The sequence below is a fragment of the Plectropomus leopardus genome, chromosome 13 (genome assembly GCF_026936395.1).
Source record: "Plectropomus leopardus strain MGB_pleo_1.0 chromosome 13, ASM2693639v1, whole genome shotgun sequence".
Classification (NCBI taxonomy): domain Eukaryota; kingdom Metazoa; phylum Chordata; class Actinopteri; order Perciformes; family Serranidae; genus Plectropomus; species Plectropomus leopardus.
In genome coordinates, this window is record NC_142188.1 from 5,103,226 (window position 1) to 5,123,118 (window position 19,893).

The 19,893-nt window shown below is 39.1% G+C and overlaps 2 protein-coding genes across 3 annotated transcripts; both read left to right on the forward strand.

Annotated features, from left to right (window-relative positions):
- Positions 1 to 954: 954 nt before the first annotated feature.
- LOC121954795 (high-affinity choline transporter 1-like) lies at positions 955 to 6,867 on the forward strand. The gene is made up of 8 exons (XM_042502500.2): positions 955 to 1,228; positions 2,345 to 2,461; positions 3,003 to 3,158; positions 4,170 to 4,318; positions 4,408 to 4,551; positions 4,667 to 4,820; positions 5,962 to 6,179; positions 6,305 to 6,867. The coding sequence occupies exons 1-8, from the start codon at positions 1,045 to 1,047 to the stop codon at positions 6,863 to 6,865; spliced, it is 1,683 nt and encodes a 560-aa protein (XP_042358434.2). The 5' UTR covers positions 955 to 1,044; the 3' UTR covers positions 6,866 to 6,867.
- A 2,232-nt stretch (positions 6,868 to 9,099) lies between these two features.
- Positions 9,100 to 18,430, forward strand: LOC121954578 (high-affinity choline transporter 1-like). Of its 2 annotated transcripts, none has more exons than XM_088086598.1 (8): positions 9,100 to 9,194; positions 13,449 to 13,565; positions 14,949 to 15,104; positions 15,693 to 15,841; positions 15,983 to 16,126; positions 16,247 to 16,400; positions 17,149 to 17,366; positions 17,543 to 18,430. In XM_088086598.1, exons 1-8 carry the CDS (start codon positions 9,131 to 9,133, stop codon positions 18,101 to 18,103), a joined length of 1,563 nt encoding a protein of 520 aa, XP_087942724.1. In that variant the 5' UTR covers positions 9,100 to 9,130; the 3' UTR covers positions 18,104 to 18,430. The 2 variants fall into 2 exon arrangements, with proteins under 2 accessions (XP_087942724.1, XP_087942723.1); XM_088086597.1 differs by lacking the exon at positions 9,100 to 9,194 and adding an exon at positions 10,727 to 11,039.
- The last annotated feature ends 1,463 nt before the right edge of the window (positions 18,431 to 19,893 follow it).

The following is a 19,893-nucleotide window of genomic DNA, read 5'->3' on the forward strand; positions in this document are numbered from 1 at the left end:
TTGTCTGTATTTTTTCTGTTGTATGGATATAGATTCTTGAAATTCATCAATTGTCTTTCCTTAAAGCTGCGTTCTATGCTGTGCAAATTGTATCTTTTCTAGCTAATACTACAACAGTTACTTCCGTTATAATGATGACAATGTTCTTTTTTTTGGCTAGAAGCCAGTGCTTTTTCTCCTTTGCTTATTTAAATTGTCTGTGAAGCTGTGCAAGAATAATATTTTGAACATATACAAACATAATGGAAAAATAAAACAGCAAATGCTTGTATAATGACCACAGGTCCCCATGTTTTTCCTTATCAGCCAAGGTAAAGGTCTTAGGGCAGATTTTAATTTAATGATTTTGAAAGAGATATTCTGTAATATGGGTTTACATGCATCCTGTCTTCACTGAGAGGATCGTTTTCCAAAATAAAGCATTTTAGAAATAAAGGGTACATTTTACAGACATTAAGGCAAAATTTAGCTTGAGAGTAAATAAAAGAAATATATAAACACAACTGTGTGTCTCCTCTCCTCTCCTGCTTGTCTTTACTTTACTTGCTGCCTCTTTTTCTTCCCCCATCTCTCACTCAATGGCTGAAAAGTGAATGGAAAGTTACAGAGGTGCTGATGGTTGACTGATTATTGTTGAAAGATTATTCATTGTTCAGATGTAGGCTAGATAAGAACACCAGGAAGCTCAGCTAAGATTTTGTAAAAATCTCTGGTAAAAACGAAGCTAAAATGAAATTATTTCTCAGACGTTTAAAACTGACAAAACAGATATATCAAATATCAAACATTACACCCAAATTCTGTGTTAATGAAAACAATATTGTGACAAGTTCAGTGTTAAAAAGGCTCAAAATGTCTTCACAGAATTTCTGTACACAGTCCAAGTAACTAAACCTGCTGAACCTGTGACCTTTTTCATCAATGTATCATTTACAAATGTCAGGCTCAGCTTTTCCTGTTTCTCCTCCGCTTTTTGGTTCCTGATTTCTATCATTCAGTTGTGAATCGTGCATCAGCTTGTGCAGAAGTGAGTTAGCATCAACCATGGCTGTAAATGTCCCAGGAGTGATAGCCATGGTGTTTTTCTACCTGCTGGTCCTTGGGACGGGCATCTGGGCTTCTTTTAAGTCCAGAGGGAAACAAAGGAAAAGTGGAGCCACTGGGATGGAGATGTCCCTGTTGGGAAACCGGAGCATTAACTTGGTGGTGGGCATCTTCACAATGACGGGTGAGGAGAGCATAGCTGATAAAAAAACAGGATTATTAAAGAAATATATTTATAAGACCACATTCATTTCTTTCAACTTATTTAGTGTGTGGTAGTGGCTGCAAAATGACAGACACAGTTTAAGATTGTGTGGGGAAATTTAGTTATTCAAGCAGTAAAGGATAGAATAAATACAGACCTTGTTATGATGTTATGACACAAGCCACCAACTTAAAACAAATATGTGCCCGGGTGGATGTGTGTGTGTCCCCGCTTCCCTACTTCCCTAATGGTAAGTGGGCATGGTTTATAATAGAATCCACATGAAATTGGGGGAATGTTGTATTCACTAGTTGTCACTAAAGGTGACCAGGATTTTGCCTACAGAGCCCCTATACACTCTGGCTCTCTGCCTGAGGAGATTAGGCATGCTAACACATTGCCTGTTTTTAAGTCAATGTTTAAAACATATTTTATAAGAAAGCTTTTCATTTTACTGACTGATTTGTACATTAGTGATATGATGATGATTTTTTTTTGTTTTGCCCTAGTGCACACTTTTATCTTAGATCTTACCATTGTTTTATTTATTGTAACTGTCTATTTCTATTTATTCTCATGCACTTTGTGAAGCACTTTGTAACTTTGTTTAGATAAGTTCTATACAAATAAAGTTATATTTATTATTATTCTCCAAAGGTAATATTCATTGACATTGGCATTTGCAAATGCATTTTACTACACAATGCAGTTCTTAGACAGGACAGACGTAGCGTAATGGGGGGTATGACATGCAGTAAAGGGCCGAGGCCGGAATTCGGACCCACGGCTGCTGCGGTGAGGACACAGCCTCTGTACATAGGGCACCCGGTGGCTCGGTTGGTAGAGTGGGCACCCTATGTACAGAGACTGCCCAAATTATACAATGAAATTTACTTGAACTTTTTAGGAACTCACTGCGGGCAAGTAAACAATGGGTCAAATGGCCACAGTTGGCCCTCAGGCTGTAGTTTGGGCATCCTTTTTTTAAGCTCAAAATTTGGTGTGAACATATCATCCTGAGATGATCCCACTGAAAGATGAGTAATGATGATAAATTATCACCCAACCATTTGTCCTCTTTTTATCATCCTGTAGCTACGTGGGTTGGAGCAGGATTTCTTGTTGGAATAGCTGAGATGGTGTACACACCCTCTTTGGGACTAACCTGCGCGATGGTGATGATAATAGCGTTCAGCTCATCTTTTGTCTTTGGTAAGAGTCTGAAATTGCATTTGACAAGATATTGATTGTATGTGTAACAAAACAAATATATCCTGACAATCTATTATCAAATTAAATGAGTAACTGTATTAGACAGGAACAATATTGAGGTCGGCTACCTCATACCTTAACATTACTGAATCCCCCAAAATCACATCAGTTTCAGTACGATCCGTGTCTTCCCTTAAGACTGTCAAGCTGCATATTTACAGAAAACAATTAGCCACTCTAATTTTTAAGACCTACAATATAGCTGCTGTACAAAACAAAAAATTAGTCTTCCTGTAAGACTTTCCTTCCAGACTTTGGCCTCCAGTTTTGAAAAAGGACCTATACAAGGGGAAGTGAGGATGTGTTTAAACAGTTAAAGAGATGTCTTGAGTCATGATTGGTAGAGACTGAAGTATGCCACCAGAATAATTAACAATAACAAACCTTTACTTGTTATTTCAAATGAGGTGTTACCTTTTATAAAACATTTCTGTTTTTGGTTTCCTCCTTCACTTGATTATCTGACCTCTTTGAAATCAAGCTGCCTTGGTGTTTGTTAAGCCAATGAGAGACATGAACTGTGTGACGATGCTGGACCCTTTTCATATCAAGTATGGGAAAGTACTAACAGCTGGATTGAGCCTGGCTCCAGTCATTATGGATGTGCTCTGTGTGGCTGCAACACTAATTGGTTTGGGTAAGCTTTATACATAACCACTTCACTTATATGTATACATTTCTTTACGACTGTGTTAACAATGTATTTATCTGTTAAGCAAAGTAAAAGTATATGGATATAAATTCCTATATGGATATAAATTCCTATCAATGCTGTGTAGATATGACTTTAACTGTCCTCTTTGATCCCCTTTGGATTTCATGCAATCATTTTAAATATTCAAATTATATTTGAATATTTATTCTCTATATTAGTGTATTAATATTATTTTCTATATACCAATAAACCCTTTTTTACAACAAAGATGTCAAATGTAAGCAACAGAAGTATGATGGATTGGCTTGTCAAACCATTCAAGGGCATAAACCAACAAAGATTGCAAATGCCGCCTAAAAAATTGATTTCGTAAATTGTGACAGACTTCCAAATCTCAGTGACTTTACATTAGTAATTTGCCCAATATATAGTGGCCAGACACATATTTGTTGGAGGAACCTACTGAGTAAACCAGTGGTTTATTATGAGCATAGTCACTGAATGCTTTTGACTTCGTAATCTTTTGGTATGTACAAAACATTATATGAATTTGGAGTCCTGAAATTAAAAATCAGACATAGGAAAATACAAGGACATAAGACAAATGGATGGTGCTCTTGAGGCTTGAGTTTTGTGAATACAGTTCAAGGGTATTATTTTGCGCTGTTGGCATGTTGTTGGCAAGTATAGCTCAGCTGATATAACTGTTATCCAAACATAAATTCTGCTTTTGTTTTACTGGAACATTATTAAATCTTGATTTTCTTCCCTCAGAAGGCAGATTTTCTAATGTGTGCTGTAAAAGATAATCCACATTGTTCATAGTTAACATAGTTACTATCTTCTTTACAAAAAATCTCAAATTCTGTCATCTACAAGTGAATCAAGAAACAGTACTTGGCAGTAATTGATCAATTTGCGAGGGACCACAGGCAATCAGTCCCACTCCCAACATTTTAATTGCCGAAGTCTTTGAAATAATGTGTTTGGCAGGAGGAACCATGAGTGTGGTCCTGGATTTGTCCTACACTGTGTGCATCTGGATCTCTGCTGCTGTTGCAGTTACCTACACACTGCTGGGAGGTCTCTACTCTGTGGCCTACACAGATATTATACAGCTTCTGCTCATATTTATCAGCATGGTGAGTTTGCTATACTACATGTTTTAATAGTGTCAGACTTTTGTTTGTGTTTATCATTTACATTTGCATTTGTCTTTTTTTCTTTGCAGTGGGTCTGTGCTCCCTTTGTATTGATGAGCCCACACACTTTGGACATTGGTCAGACATTTATGAATAACTCCTTACACACTCCCTGGATTGGTACACCTGGACTGGAAAAGGCCTGGATAATAATTGATGATTTTTTGTTCTTTGTAAGAAAAAACAACTACATCTGCAGTATACTGACTACAATTTTCAATTGTCTCAAAAGATACCTTCTGACAAACTAATGATTAAAATTAACCCACTAACTGTTTTACTTTTAAGGCACTGGGAAATATAGGATATCAGTGCTTTCATCAGAGGAGCTTGTCGGCATCTTCTACATCCACAGCAAAGATCACTTGTTTAGTTGCTGCTTTTACCTTACTTGTATTTGGGATACCTCCTATACTTATTGGGGCAGCTGCTGCATCCACAGGTAAAAAATAGCTTGTTCATACTGGTGTAAATTGTGAAAACTGATATCTATATTCTAATCGTGCAAAGACAATCATGACATAAACAGTCAATGAGGATTGTCCATATGGAAGGTCTGTGGCAGGTGCTTTACCAAGAGAGTGTTTTTGCATGAGGCTCTGCTGTCACTGCTGGTGTCCAATATCTGTGGAGGGGCAAGAAATTCCTCAAATTTAATAGTTTGGTAATGACAGTCCACCATTATAGGAACATAGAGGTGAGAATCATCAGCCTAGCAGTGGAGATTAATTCCATGACTGCATATAATTTGGCCAAGAGGTGAAATATAAAGAGAGAAAAGTGGAGGGCCAAAAAACAGAGATCTCCATATTTTACACCAGAAAATACTATTATATTATGATAGAAACTGTGATGTCTTGAGAGGTCAGGAGCTTTCAAGGTGTGGGTGAAGGAAATTAAGCCAATCAACTGTTGCTCTCCAACTCAGACTCAGTGTATTCAGTCTTCTTTAAACATCAACTTCTTTCTTTGAGACAGAAGTTAAACAAAACAAAAACAGATATGTAAATCACAACTCTAGTTCGCTGTCTTCTGGGTAACATAACTGAAAACTTTGCTATTCTCTTTGTGTCTCAATCATTGTCTTCTCTTCCACATGCACTGACTTTCCATCAGCTCCCTCAATAGGGCAATCAGCTGATTTGTTTCAGCTGGGCAACAATCAGTGTCCTGGCTGCCTGCCTGATGGCTTATGGTGGATCTTGTAGTCTTTTACTGGACGCCATTATGGTTTGTAGTCCTTGCTGCAACCACGGAGGGAATACATCTCCCCTCAATGACTTTACCTCTCACGGCATCACAACACGCACAGTAAAGTTTCAGATAGGTCACTTTTTAACTAGAGCCACATCACAGACGCTAAAAATATTTTCCAATCAATCAAACAGAATCCGATGTTCAATACTGTCAAAAGTTGCACTGATATTTAAGGTGGAATCTTATATTCATCATAAGAACCTCTTTTTAGGTTTACAGTTCACTGAAATTAGATGATTTCATGTGAAAAATTAACTGACTGATAATTGGGATCTAACAGCATGTTATAATTTTTAAATGCATCCTTCTTTTTGTCCATGCCTCAGACTGGAACCTGACTTCTTACGGTTCTCCATCTCCGTATGAACGTGGGGAATCGGCTCTAGTTTTGCCCATCACCCTGCAGCATCTCACTCCATTATTCATCTCCATAATCGGTATTGGATCTGTGGCGGCTGCTGTGATGTCATCAGCTGACTCTCTGTTGCTCTCTGCAGCTTCTGTCCTCACCTCCAACATATACAAGAACATCCTGAGGCCTCAGGTGAGAAGAGTTAATATCTTATTTCAATCTGTTACATCACAACAAAGACAGTTGCCGAAAACTTGTTTGCTACTGTCAGTATTTGCTGTTAATCTGTTCTTCTTCATCTCTACTTTCTTCCTCAGGCATCAGACAGAGAGACTCAGTGGGTGATCCGTGCTTCTGTGTTGGTAGTGGGCTTGGTTGGGACATCACTTACCAGCCTGAAAAACAGTGTCCTTGTGTTCTGGTTCATTTCTGCTGAAGTGGCCTACATCCTAATCATCCCTCAACTATTTTGCGTCCTCTTCTTTAACATCACCAATGGTTACGGGGCTGTTATGGGCTTCCTGGTAGGATTTTCGTTAAGACTTCTCAGTGGAGAGCCATCATTAGGATTAGCACCAGTCATACACTTCCCAGGATGCACTCTTGAGGATGGTGTTTATGTCCAGTACTCTCCAGTTAAGACCATTTCCATGCTGTCTGCCATTGCTGCCATCTTGTTGTTCTCCTACCTGGCTTCTGTGCTTTTCAACAAAGGACTGCTTCCTGAGAGGTGGGATGTGTTCAAAGTGAAAGTCCAGCACTCACCACAACCACTGACACCAAGAGACGGCACCACAGAACATAATGAGAGGGAGAAACTGAATAGAAACAACTCTCAGACCGAGGCATCAGAGCGAATGATGAACACAAGCTGTTAGAGTTTCTGTGTGAACAGCAGTATCTGATTCTTAAAGCATAAAATAAGTATAACATAAAATCAGACTAAATATTATTATACAACTCAAAGGACAGCACTCTGAAGATTCCTGCTTCCCACACAGAAATGTTTTGTTGACTAAACTGATTCTTCTTTTTCTTTCTTCTTTTAGCTTACTCTGCATCTTCATACTGTCCTACACAAATGCACCACATATTTTTGCATCATCAAAAACTGACCCCACAGTTAATCAAAACTGGCAAGCATTTCAGCATCAACCAGGACAAAACTCTTCAGTGTTTACTAAGATAGAAGCAAAGATTCAGGTGTGTTAACAACCATATTCTGATATGGTAATAAATCTGATCTAATTTGATCAATTTTACCTCTTAAATGATCTGCAAAGTCCTCACAAAGGGAATCTGTTGACATCCTGCTGGACTTATCAAAATCAAGGTTAATGAGGTGATCGATGGCATAGAATAGGATTTTTGGACTGTTTTTATGGTCTGTGATGAGTTTAGAGAAGTGAGCCTTCCTGGAATTTTTGACTGCATTATAGTAAATTTTTAGTTGCTCATGGAGGATTTGGTAATTTATGATCAGTTTGTTTTTTCTCAATTTCCTTTCTACTAAGTAAATCTGAGAATACATTAATAAAATTAGCACAGTGTTTAGGTGGTCTGTAAATTGTCTGCTAAAAACAAAGGCATGGTATTCAAAGGTGGTGGCATTGTCGAATGACACTTCCTTAAAAACATACCTGTCTGACAAGATGGAGGCAGTGTCATCACCTTTTTTGCCACTCAGAGGAAAAAGTGAAGTTAAAATTTGGTAGGGAAGCTTCAATGAGGGCAGCTGGTGCATCTGTGCCCAGCCATGTCTCAGTTAAAAACAGTCAATCTTATGATCTAAAACAGTTTATTAATAAGGAAAGTTTTGTTTGACAGTGAACGTACGTTCAGTAGTGCCATGTTGAGGGTCACGGCAGTCTGCTTCCTCTGCAGGATGGTTGATTTCGGTTTTATTGTCTTTAAATTGTTGACGTTAGCTCCATCAGTGTAATTGTTATGACGCCTGTTTGTGGTTACAACAGTAGGAATAGTAAAAGTGGTGTGACTGGTGGTGAAGTGTCCACCTAGATCCTGTTTGGCTGGGAGTCAGTCATATGATGAGGTGGATGATGATGAAGATGATCCGGGGTAACCTGCAGCCTGTTGAGTGTCCATGTGGTGAACAACGGTGTAATATGTGTTTCCAGAGAGGAGACATGACCCTTGAAAGTTTATGTGCAGGCCCTCATTTCTGCGTTCCCAGAACAGGATAAAATTGTCAACAACAACAGCAATGTGCTGCTGGCAGACAGAGGAGAGCCATGTGTGGAGGCTCAGCAGCCTCGAGAAACGTCCCATCCTACAGCCGACCAAAAATAAAGGACCTCACTCTGGCCTTTTTTAAAATGTCCAGCAACTCAATAAAATCCTGTTTTAAAATATCTGACTGTTGTAATGGGATGCACTTCACGACAGCAGTCCTAAATGTGGGATTTCCCTCCAGAGCCTGGCGAAGCTGCCCTGAGATGACATGGACCTTGGCTCCGGGGAAACACAGCGTTAGGGCGGATGGAGACCTGACCTGCCTGATGGAGTCCCCGATGATAATTGTTGTATGGTCAGGTCGTGGAGCCAGAGGGGTGGAGGCTCCGGTCGTCAGAGTCCTGGTAGTCGGAGGGGACGTCCAATGTGTGGAGGCTTGTTGGGTGGAGTCTCCAGCTGTCGGAGGCTGTGGGCAGGGCGTGAAGGAGAGGGTCGCAGTTCCCTGGAGGATGGAGGGCCGGGGAGTTGGCCTGAGGTGCCGTTATGAGGAGGTGGTGAGCGGAGGAAACTCCAGTTCATCCAGCGGACTGATTGTTTTTTGGACAGATGGGGGGCCAAGGAGCGAGGGAGACACGGGGAAGCAATGTATCTTGCTTAGGATGCTCAAAATGATACTTCACAGCTCTTGCTGCTTGCCAAGTAAGTTAATCTGCTAAACCTGAAACCAGCAAGCAGGCGTCATTGGAGGAGGTTTTTGTTTTTTTTCTGTGTTTGTTTGTTTGTTTTTTTTTTTTTTTATTATTACTTCCGGTATGCAGTCAGTTTTGTCAGTTATTCTCAGTCACTTAGTTCATTGTACATCAGCTAGTTGAGAAGACAGTCCACATCAACCATGGCTGTCTTTTGGCTGTTTGTCCAAAAGAAAACAGAGGAAAAGTGGGGCCACTGGGATGGAGATGACCTTGCTCGGAAACCGGAGCATTAGCTTGGTGTTGGGGATCTTCACAATGACAGGTGAGGAGAGCACAGCTGACAAAACTACTGTTATTGTTAGAGAAATGTATTTATAAGAACACATTGATATCTTGGGGAATCACCATTGTTGCAGCAGGACAAGGACAGAAACAAATACAGTCAAATGAGTCGAGTCGAGTACAGTCACTGTTGCAACAGGATCACACTTTCTGCAACCTTAATTCCATTAGTTGAAACAAATGCAGGCCAAGTGTGTTAAGTGTGTATGTGTGTGTGTGTATAACTTGGCCTTCATCGTGATCTCAACAGCACATCCAAAGGCCTTTGACTGCACCTTCTCACTATCAAACGCTCTGGGTGTTGGGGATCTTCACAATGACAGGTGAGGAGAGCACAGCTGATGAGATGATTGCTAAGTAAATATTGTGGAGTGGCCATTTCAAAATCCCATAGTTCCAAAGCCACTTTTTCTGTAAGGTGGTGTACAGAAAAATGCATCAGGGAAAGTTCCATAATTACATATAATCTGGCCCACTACTGAATTGATGGCCTATTCATATTTGACATCAATCAGTTAAACATGTTCCTACACGATGAAGCACAGTCAGAAACTTGTATCGCTCAACACTTGCGTAGACGTCTTGTTGTCTTCTAGCATGATCTCATACACACACATGCACACACACACACACACACACACACACACACACACACAAGCGCACAGTGTTCATGTTCTGTGTACTCATTCCAACTTTAATGTTTGACTGAGGATTTTCCCCTTCGGTCATTTTCAGGTAACCAGTCAAACAGGTAGGTGAAGAGCATAAATGCTTACATAAGGCAAGCAGAAACAAAGGCTGGAACTTTTACAGACTGCCAGGAATAAGCAGGGATGAAGCAGTATAATTATTGCAAGGCTAATATTGAGAGCAGGGAGGGTGATGTGCTCAACCTGTGCAACATATAGGTAGAATCACACACAAACAAAAAGACAGTGTGGATATGGGCTTGTATTTATACATCAAAGCTGATCAGATAAATGAAAAGCAGGTGTGGTTTTGAGTAGGGAAGGTCATGTGATGGAAACAGAGCAGGAGGGAGTGGCTGTTTTTGCAATGACAGGGAGAGGCAGTGTAATGCAGAGTAGGTGTGTGTGTGTGTGTGTGTGTCTACATAAGTTTGCATGTGTTTGTGTGTGTTTGAGAACGTGAGATTGATGAACCTCAGAAAGGAACAAGGCCATAAACCCCAAAGCCATAAACCCCATAGGAATGTGTGGAAATCCATTGTCACAGTGCCTCACTTCTCATACTTTCTTACTAAAAGTGCATAGGAAATCTTTTTATAATGTATTCTTGCATGCAATCATCAGAACTTTTTGAGGGACAGAAATGGCTGTCTCTCAAAACATAGGCTGCATTAAACAGCACCGCATAAGCACACCGACAACTTAAATATGGGCAATAACGTCTTCTGTTGCTACAATTGCTTCAGTTTAAGCAGTAAGTCTTGATCAATGTTCAAGATAGAAGTTCTGCATGCCAAGTAACAAAACTTGCCAAGCTTGAATCTGGCCAATTGGCATCACTTGCCAAGGTTCCTTTGATTTTATTTTTTGTTTTTACATGATATATAGTTCCTCATTCCTATTATTCTCAGTAACTCGCCTTATCGTACATCATCTAATGAAGAAGACGAACATGGCTGTGAACATCCCAGGAGTGATAGCAATGGTGTTTTTCTACCTGCTGGTCCTTGGGACCGGCATCTGGGCTTCTTTAAAGTCCAAAAGGAAACAGAGGAAAAGGGGAGCCACTGGGATGGAGATGACCTTGCTGGGAAACCGGAGCATTAGCTTGGTGTTGGGCATCTTCACAATGACAGGTGAGGAGAGCACAGCTGACAAAACTACTGTTATTGTTAGAGAAATGTATTTATAAGAACGCATTGATATCTTGGGGAATCACCATTGTTGCAGCAGGACAAGGACAGAAACAAATACAGTCGAATGAGTCGAGTCGAGTACAGTCACTGCTGCGAGAGGATCACACTTTCTGCAACCTTAATTCCATTACTTGAAACAAATGCAGGCCAAGTGTGTTAAGTGTGTATGTGTACAATGACACATTGGGATTAGTTACTACTTATGTGTTTATGATTTGCTTTAGTGTGAACTAACAGTATTGGAGTCATACTTGCCATCAGTTTAAAAATGTGCAAGAGTGAATGAATCACTGTATCAAGAACTGCAAATACTTCTTCCTTTACTACTGATATGGTCATTTTTGTCATAGTTATCACTCAAATCATTAAGCAGACTTCTAAATTGATAGTGTAGTCTTTTTTTTTTTTTTTGTTAGACAGTTTTTATTAAATGGTCATAATTTTTCCCTTTTCCAGGATTGTGCCCCGCAAGATGATTTGGTCTAAATGAAATCATACTATTTGACACAAATAATAATAATCATAATAACAAAAAATATATTTTTAATAACTATTAACTTTTTCTGATAACCATTTCAATATCTTAAACCATGAGTTACCAACAAAGAGTGATAATTTACTTTGGTTTATCTTTAGTTGTCTTGTCTTTGTAAAAATCTTTTAGTTGCAGTACTGCAGTTTATCTTTGGTCAGGTGTGACTCTGTCAATGCAAAGAGTGTGATTCAAATGAATTGTGTTGAGCACAGAAATTATTATGTTGCTTATGTGACACATTTTCACTGGGCACTCAAACACAGCTCTACTTTCTTTTTTCCAATTCCAAAAAAGTTGTGACCCTTTATAACGGAAACAAAAACAGAATGCAATGAATTGTAAATCATATTTAGATAACTAATGTTCAAACTCAAACTTCATTATTATTTTTGTCTTTTTATACATATACAGTCATTCTAAATTTGATGACTGGAGCAAGTTCCAAAAAAATTGGTTTGAACTGAAGAAACTAATTGTTGAAGTTTTAAAGGTAAAATGCTTGCCAGTGTTTGCTAACATTCATACTGTTAAACAGTTTGCCTCATAATGTGCCACACCTTTCCACTGGTAGTCAGGACTTTTGCTATAAAGCCACCCTGTCATTAACATATCTACACAATGTGGCTTCACGTTGTGCAAACTTAATAAGCAGGAGTGTCCCTGAAAAAGACATCTGGATGGCAGCATATATTGATCCAAAACCAAAATGCACCTTCAGCATTATGTGTAATGTATACTGGCCATGTCATAGACATCAGCTGTGGCAACTTTGATACTGAGGTGATACTGAGGTTGTGAACAATACAACTCAAGCTGCATTAAAAGCATCTGCTGTTGTTATTTTAGGGAAAGGGCCTGTTGCAGGTCAGTCCTTTTACCTTGCTCTCTCACGACTTAAGCTTGGAGAGGAGCCTTTAAGCCCATCCTGAGTTGATTGAAAATGAGCTTCAGCTGCCTCTTGCCGTGATGTGAGGTTCTGATCAGCCACTACAATCCCCAGCTGGTATCTATTTCTACAGAGCTGTTATTCCTTGCCCTGGCTCCATCTCCTGGGGACTATTGCACAAAAGCTAGATAGCAGGTTAAGCCAGGAATTTCCAGGTATCAAGGCTGAATTTAGCCACTTGCATGAAAACAGAGGCACATAAACCCCCATTACCATGGGGGTTTATTCTGTGCAGGTAGCCTGCTCCTGACCATGCTAACAGCCAGGCTTTTTTAATCCTTTTCCCTAATTTGTTCAGGCAGCTGTCACTCTGAGTGGAAATAGATATGGTTTATAATTATTCCATGGTCCTTATTATGCATGGTATTTTTGTTACTTTTTATTAGCCTGCATTAAAATATGCTTCCTCACTGTTATTAACCCATAATCCAACCCTATTAAAGTAGGCCTTTTCATTATAAAGTTAAATGTACATGCATGCCATGAGTGAGACTTGGACTTGGACCAATCATTTAAAAGCCAACATTCCTAACCACAACACCTCCTAACCCCGAATGTTATTTGTGTCAAGACTTCTATTCATGGTGCTCTTAGAAGTTCAGTGAATATGTAGCTGCCAGCCGGCTATTATTGCAGCTGCTGAGATAAATTGGAATGGCCAATGAAGTTGCAAAGGTGGTTTCCATGAAGGTTATTGCCCTCATCACCATCACCCTCTGGCCTGTGCAGCCTTGTGTACAACATCAACATCAACATAATTTTCTACACTGATAGTATGGTTGAGGATATCATCCTGAGATGATAACACTGAAAGCTGATCCATGATGATGAAGTATCACCTGATCTTGTGTGTTAATTCATCCTGTAGCTACGTGGGTCGGAGGAGTCTTCATTGTTGGATTTGCTGAGATGGTGTACACACCCTCTATGGGACTAACCTGGACAATCACGATCTTATCGGCATTCAGCGCATCTTTGATTATTGGTAAGAATTTGAAATTACATCTGAGAGGATGCTGTATTATTGTATATGTTTGTATGTATGTATGTGGAAATTTCTGATTTAAAGACAAGAATAACTGTATATTAGAGGGAAATAACAAAGATCTGGGCTACCTCAATCCTTGACATAAATGAAACTCCAAAAAATAACTTCAGTGTTATCACGATGTGTTTCTTTCCTTTAGATTGCCAGGCTACATAACTGCAAAATATAATTAGCCACTGTCACTCAAACTGTGACAATGTCAAATATGTCAATAAATGTTCCAGACTTTAACCTTCAGTCTGCAGTCTTCTTTACATTTTCAATGGGACTGAAATATGCAACACGTTCTCATCCCATCTCATCACATGGTGCCACTCTATCAGTGACTGTCGTGTCTTCTCTGTTAACACTCTGGGATGCTGATACCTTGATGTCAATAAATGAACATGGTGGGATGATGCAGCACAATCTTTATGTTTACACAACAGCACATGGCAACCAGTGTGATTGTCAGTGTGATTGGGATTATGCAACAAAGTCATGGACAGTTAGGTTTAGACAGAAGAGGCGCATAGTAAGGTGTGAAAAATAAACACATACACATCCACATGGGAAACACACGCCAGACTCCCACACAAAAGTCAGTTTGTCATCACACGGTTACTGACAGTGCCATCACCTGACGCCTCCCTTCAGCATTCTTGAGTGATGCCATCCATGTGTTTTGCATGTGGACATGCCCAGTGCCATCTGGCCATCCACCAGCATATGATAACTCCATCGGTTTTGGCATCATCTCTCCAGCTGCATTCTGGTTGGACGGGAAAAGTTGCTTTTGGCGTCACGCTTGTTTGGCGAAAGCGCTGAGAGTGGCATTATTTGAATAGTTCAGAGTGAGAACGGGCTGAACTGAAAATCACTTTTATAAAAAGGAGAGAGAAAGAGAGAGGCAGGGAGAGAGAGAATTACTGGAAGTTAATAGTTAAAAAAGAAAAAAAGGAATAATGTCACACATTTTGTATTATGCAGAAAAGTTTGTGCAAAACTCCCGCAGAGATGGTTTGCAGGACTTGCTGACAGCTGTAGAGACACACCAGATACCTCCTGAAAAATGTGACAATGGGCCAGGTATTGCAGCCACCGCAAAGATTTATTTTGACATTTGAGTGGGGAGGTGGTATTTCAAGAAAGGTGCCTAACATTCATTACATCTTCAGAAGTGTAAAATACATGTATACACTACACAATACACTACACCAAACCTCATATTTCAACTGTGATGCAATTTTTCCTCTTTGTTGTTTTGATTGATTCCCCGTCATTTATAGATTTTTTTGGTAAATTGTTGTCTAATGATTTTGTGCCCTTTTTTACATCAAGCTGGCTTGGTGTTTGCAAAGCCAATGAGAGACAGAAACTGTGTGACGATGCTGGACCCTTTCCATGCCAAGTATGGAAAAGTACTAACAGCTGGACTGAGTATGGCCTCACTTTCTGCTGATGTCCTCTGGGTGCCGAGTACACTAACTGGATTAGGTACGGTGTACACAAATGCAATATTTAAATATATATATATATATATATATATATATATATATATATATATATATATATATATAGTACTTAAATATATATATTAAAACCGTGACGCTGTTACTCGGCCCCGTTAACTGCTTGTACTTGTATACGCTGTCAGTTTGGGTCACTCTTCTGAGCAATTTGCAAATTGGAAGAAATTTGAAGATTTAGAAAATATTTTTGATAAAACCTGAGGAAAATTATCCAAAAATTAAAGCGATTTTTTTACAGAATTGTTATTTAATTAATAAACAGAAGTACAAATTTTCCAGGTTATGTTTGTCTGTTAGTTGTTGTTTTTTAGTTTTTTTGTAACTTTTTCCTTTAATTTTATAATGTTTGTTTGTCTGTCTCCTTCACATATTTTTGACAGAAATCAAGACAATTTGCTCAGGTAACTAACTTGCCACCCACATGCAAATGACAGAGACAATATTTGGCAAACAGTTTATCAACTTGCAGCGGGGCAACAGACAATCAGCTCCGTTTGGTATTTAATTTGTACCACTTGTATTGCCAAAATATTTTGTACAATATGTTTGATAGGAGCAACTATGAGTGTGGTCCTGGATTTACCTTTCACTGTGTGCATCTGGATCTCTGCTGCCGTCGCCATTACCTACACACTGCTGGGAGGTCTCTACTCTGTCGCCTACACAGATGTAATACAGCTTGTGCTCATATTTGTCAGCTTGGTGAGTTTGCTATGCTTTGAATTTTTTGTAGTGTCAGACTTTTTGTTTTTGGAAAAAAACTGCTGCATATGCATCAAAAACTCTACTATGCCTTTACTTGTTGTGTGTGTTTATCATTACCATTTGTATTTGTGTCTGCAGTGGGTCTGTGTTCCTTTTGTTCTGATGAACCCAAACACCTTGGACATTAGCCAGACGCTGATGAACAACACCTTACACGCTCCCTGGATTGGTGCACCTGGACTGAAAAAGGCCTGGATCATGATTGATGAGTTCTTATTTTTTGTACGAAAAAAGCAAATAATTAGACAAACAGTATATTGAATGCACTGTTTACCAGCCTTGATAGAAATCTTTAGGATGACACATTTTTACGCACATGAACAAAGTCTTTTTTTTTTCAAGGCACTGGGAAGTATGGGATTTCAGTGCGTCCACCAGAGGACCTTGTCAGCATCTTCCACAGCCACAGCCAAGATCACTTGCCACATTGCTGCTTTAATCTTACTTGTATTTGGGATACCCCCATTACTGCTTGGGGCAGGCGCTGCATCCACAGGTAATAATTCTGGTGGCCAACAGGGGCAACTGCGCTGCAGATAGATAAAACACAAGCAAGTTCATCAATATCAAGACACGTGCACAGCATTTGGAAAACACATTGCAAATCACAGAACACAGCACATCGTGTTTCCAGAGGACACTTAATAAAGATGCATACAGATGCCTTAGTTAGACAGATTAGATTTGAACCAAATGAGAGCCAAGACGGAGATGCCAAAATTGTTTTCCATTAATCAAAGAGTATACAATGAGTGCTGTTGTCATTGTGCTGTGTTTTTAGTCCCCTGCTGTACTCCCAGAACACACGTAGCATCTTTCAGCTTTCAACACCATCATCAAGTTTGCTGCATCACAGTGGTGGGCCTGATCACAGATGAAGAGGCCTAACTGAGAGTAGAGGACAGCAACCTACACTTGAATGTCTTGACTAAGTAGATGATGATGGAACTTGCCTGGCCTGGGTGCTTCATACTGGCTCAAAAGAGAGAAAGTCAAGTTAAAAACTGTTTCATCTCAGAGGCTTGAGAAAATGATTAATTATTAATTATTAATTATTAATTATTAATTATTAATTATTAATTATTAATTATTAATTATTAATTATTAATTATTAATTAGGTATGGCCTCAAATACTAAAGAATTCCTTCCTCTGCACCCTTAAGAGTGCTGCTGTAGGGAAGTATGGTGTGTTACACTATGTCACCATTTTTCAGTGTTTCCTTCTTTTGTGTCAATGCATCAGACTGGAATCTGACCTCCTACGGTTCTCCATCTCCATATGAACGTGGGGAATCGACCTTAATTCTGCCCATCACCCTGCAGCACCTCACCCCATCTTTCATCTCCATTATCGGTATCGGATGTGTGGCTGCTGCTGTGATGTCATCTGCTGACTCTGCACTGCTTTCTGCATCTTCTGTGTTCACGTCCAACATATACAAAACTATCCTGAGGCCTCAGGTGAAATTTGTTTCTTACTATTAGAAAGAAATAAAGAGAAAGAAGCACAGGAGAGTATACATGAAGGACAAACAAACTGAGAGAAGAGTAACTAAGGAAGCAGTGAGAGTTATGTTAAAGCAGGACAGTCTCAATCATTTGCTGTTTACCTGTTTGTCCACCTTTTTCTTCTTCAGGCATCAGACAGAGAGAGTCAGTGGGTGATCCGTGCTTCTGTGTTGGTAGTGGGCTTGGTCGGGACATCGCTTACCAGCCTGAAAAACAGCATCCTGTTGTTCTGGTTCATTTCTGCTGAAGTGGCCTACATTGTGATCTTCCCTCAACTTGTCTGCGTCCTCTTCTTCAACATCTCCAATGGTTACGGAGCCATTATGGGATGCCTAGTAGGATGTTTGTTAAGACTTCTCAGTGGAGAGCCATCATTAGGGTTAGCACCAGTCATACACTTCCCAGGATGCACTCTTGAGGATGGTGTTTATGTCCAGTACTCTCCAGTTAAGACCATTTCCATGCTGTCTGCCATTGCTGCCATCTTGTTGTTCTCCTACCTGGTTTCTGTGCTTTTCAACAAAGGACTGCTTCCTGAGAGGTGGGATGTGTTCAAAGTTAAAGTCCAGCACTCACCACAACCACTGACACCAAGAGACGGCAACACAGAACATAATGAGAGGGAGAAACTGAATAGAAACAACTCTCAGGCCGAGGCATCAGAGCCAACAATGAGCACAAGCTGTTAGAGTTTCTGTGTGAACAGCAGTATGTTTCATGAAATACACTAGTATACAGCTCAAAGTACATCACTCTAGAGATTCCTGCATCCAAAAACATTTTTTTTTTGTTATCTAAAATGATTCCCCTTTTCCTGACTAGTTCTTGTATTATATTCAATCTGTTTTATAAGAAAAAAAACACCAAAAAAAAGTATCTTATCTTTGAAAAAAAATACATTGTGATATATTGTGTTGTGTATAGCTATTATTACATTGTCATGGTGGTGTGATATAACGAATGTGGGTATGTGATTGACAGAGTGACACAATAAACATTATTTGTTATTAATTGAATTTTCACTATGACGAGTGGTAAATTTCTTCCTGAATGAGAAAAGTAACAGTTACCCTTTCCATATAGGCCTTGAATTTAAGGATTAAAACAAATGGGGTGAGACAACCTTCAATCTGCCCGTGTGCGACTGCTGACTCCTTTAAAGTAGACTAAGATATTTTCTTTTGAAGAAAAACACGTCCAGTACCTTGCTGCCCTTGTCATTTGTGATAAACAGGACACCTTTGTCTCTGTTGTTTGTATTTTTTCTGTTGTATTAATTTTCCATATTTTTATTTAAGCTATGTAGTTTTTTTTTGTTTTTTTTTTAATAGTCAAAATGATGTCTTTTCTAGCTTCAAATTCTACAAATCACTTTTTTTATGATGGGAATGTTCTATTTTGATCTATTTTATTTATTCATAATAAAGGCCATCTTAGACTGTTGTCACATATTGTTACTTTAGACTTTGATCTGGTCTTGCTTATCCTCTGCTTGTTCCTATTCTCTCTGAACACACATGAGGGAAAAGTAAAATGGCAAACGATTGCAAAATGGCCAAATGTCTTAAATGTTCTTCTCATCAACCAAGATAAAGTCTGCCCTGGTAAACTTTAGTTTACCAGGGCAGACTTTAATGCAAATTAATTTGAACCATTTTGAAAGAGATAATCTGTGATGTAGTGTGGCATGATTTCTGTTGTCACTCAGTAAAAAGTTATCCAAAATAAAGAAGATTTTTAAAGATAAAGAGTTCATTTGCAGACCTTGATTCAAAGTTTAGTCTGAGAGTAACAGAATAAAAAGACAATGAGAAGTTTCTCGTCTCTTTAATGCTTGTCTTGAATTTCTGCTGGTTCTTTTTCCGTCACTCACAACCTTGGGCAGCTCCAAGGTGTGAATGGAAAGCTACAGAGTTATGAAATGGTGTACTGTTGCCAAAAAAGAAAGACATTCCTTGAGTCATTTAATCTCAAAGATATAACAATGCGATCTTGTGATCCCATACAGTCTCTAACCTACTTTAGAAGCAGTAGAAACTACCTGACTCCTTGTTTCATTAGAACTACTTCTGCATTCATATGCTAGTTGCTGTTGCTTCAATAGATATTTGGAAATATTACCTCTCCTTTAACACTTTGTAATACTAATTATAATACTACTGTATTATATTATAATAATACTGTAATACTATTTCTGTAAACACTAATATTCCACTATTATTCTGAATATGTCATTATTCAGAATCTGCTACAGGTCAGGTAAACAGCATATTCTGTTTGGATATTCCAAATTCGGCCTGCAATAAATATGCTGAGGTTGTTTGCATTTTAGACACATTCCTGAACTTGTAGCCACACAATGTATTGCAACACCCTGTGCATGGTCAGGAATGTGTTGTACACAAACCAATGAGCCAGTTGTTTCAAAATAAAATAAAATAAAATAAAAAATTCTGGTCAGAAGAAGAAACACTCCTGC

What these genes read in the sequence shown, in the direction of transcription:
- LOC121954578 (XM_088086597.1), top strand. Translation starts at nt 10,781, where the DNA reads ATGATATATAGTTCCTCATTCCTATTATTCTCAGTAACTCGCCTTATC. An exon ending in GGGCATCTTCACAATGACAG is followed by an intron (nt 11,040 to 13,448) that starts GTGAGGAGAGCA and finishes TTCATCCTGTAG; the next exon opens with CTACGTGGGTCGGAGGAGTC. An exon ending in GAGTACACTAACTGGATTAG is followed by an intron (nt 15,105 to 15,692) that starts GTACGGTGTACA and finishes TATGTTTGATAG; the next exon opens with GAGCAACTATGAGTGTGGTC.
- LOC121954795 (XM_042502500.2), top strand. Translation starts at nt 1,045, where the DNA reads ATGGCTGTAAATGTCCCAGGAGTGATAGCCATGGTGTTTTTCTACCTG. An exon ending in CAGCTCATCTTTTGTCTTTG is followed by an intron (nt 2,462 to 3,002) that starts GTAAGAGTCTGA and finishes TTTGAAATCAAG; the next exon opens with CTGCCTTGGTGTTTGTTAAG. An exon ending in TGCTCATATTTATCAGCATG is followed by an intron (nt 4,319 to 4,407) that starts GTGAGTTTGCTA and finishes TTTTCTTTGCAG; the next exon opens with TGGGTCTGTGCTCCCTTTGT.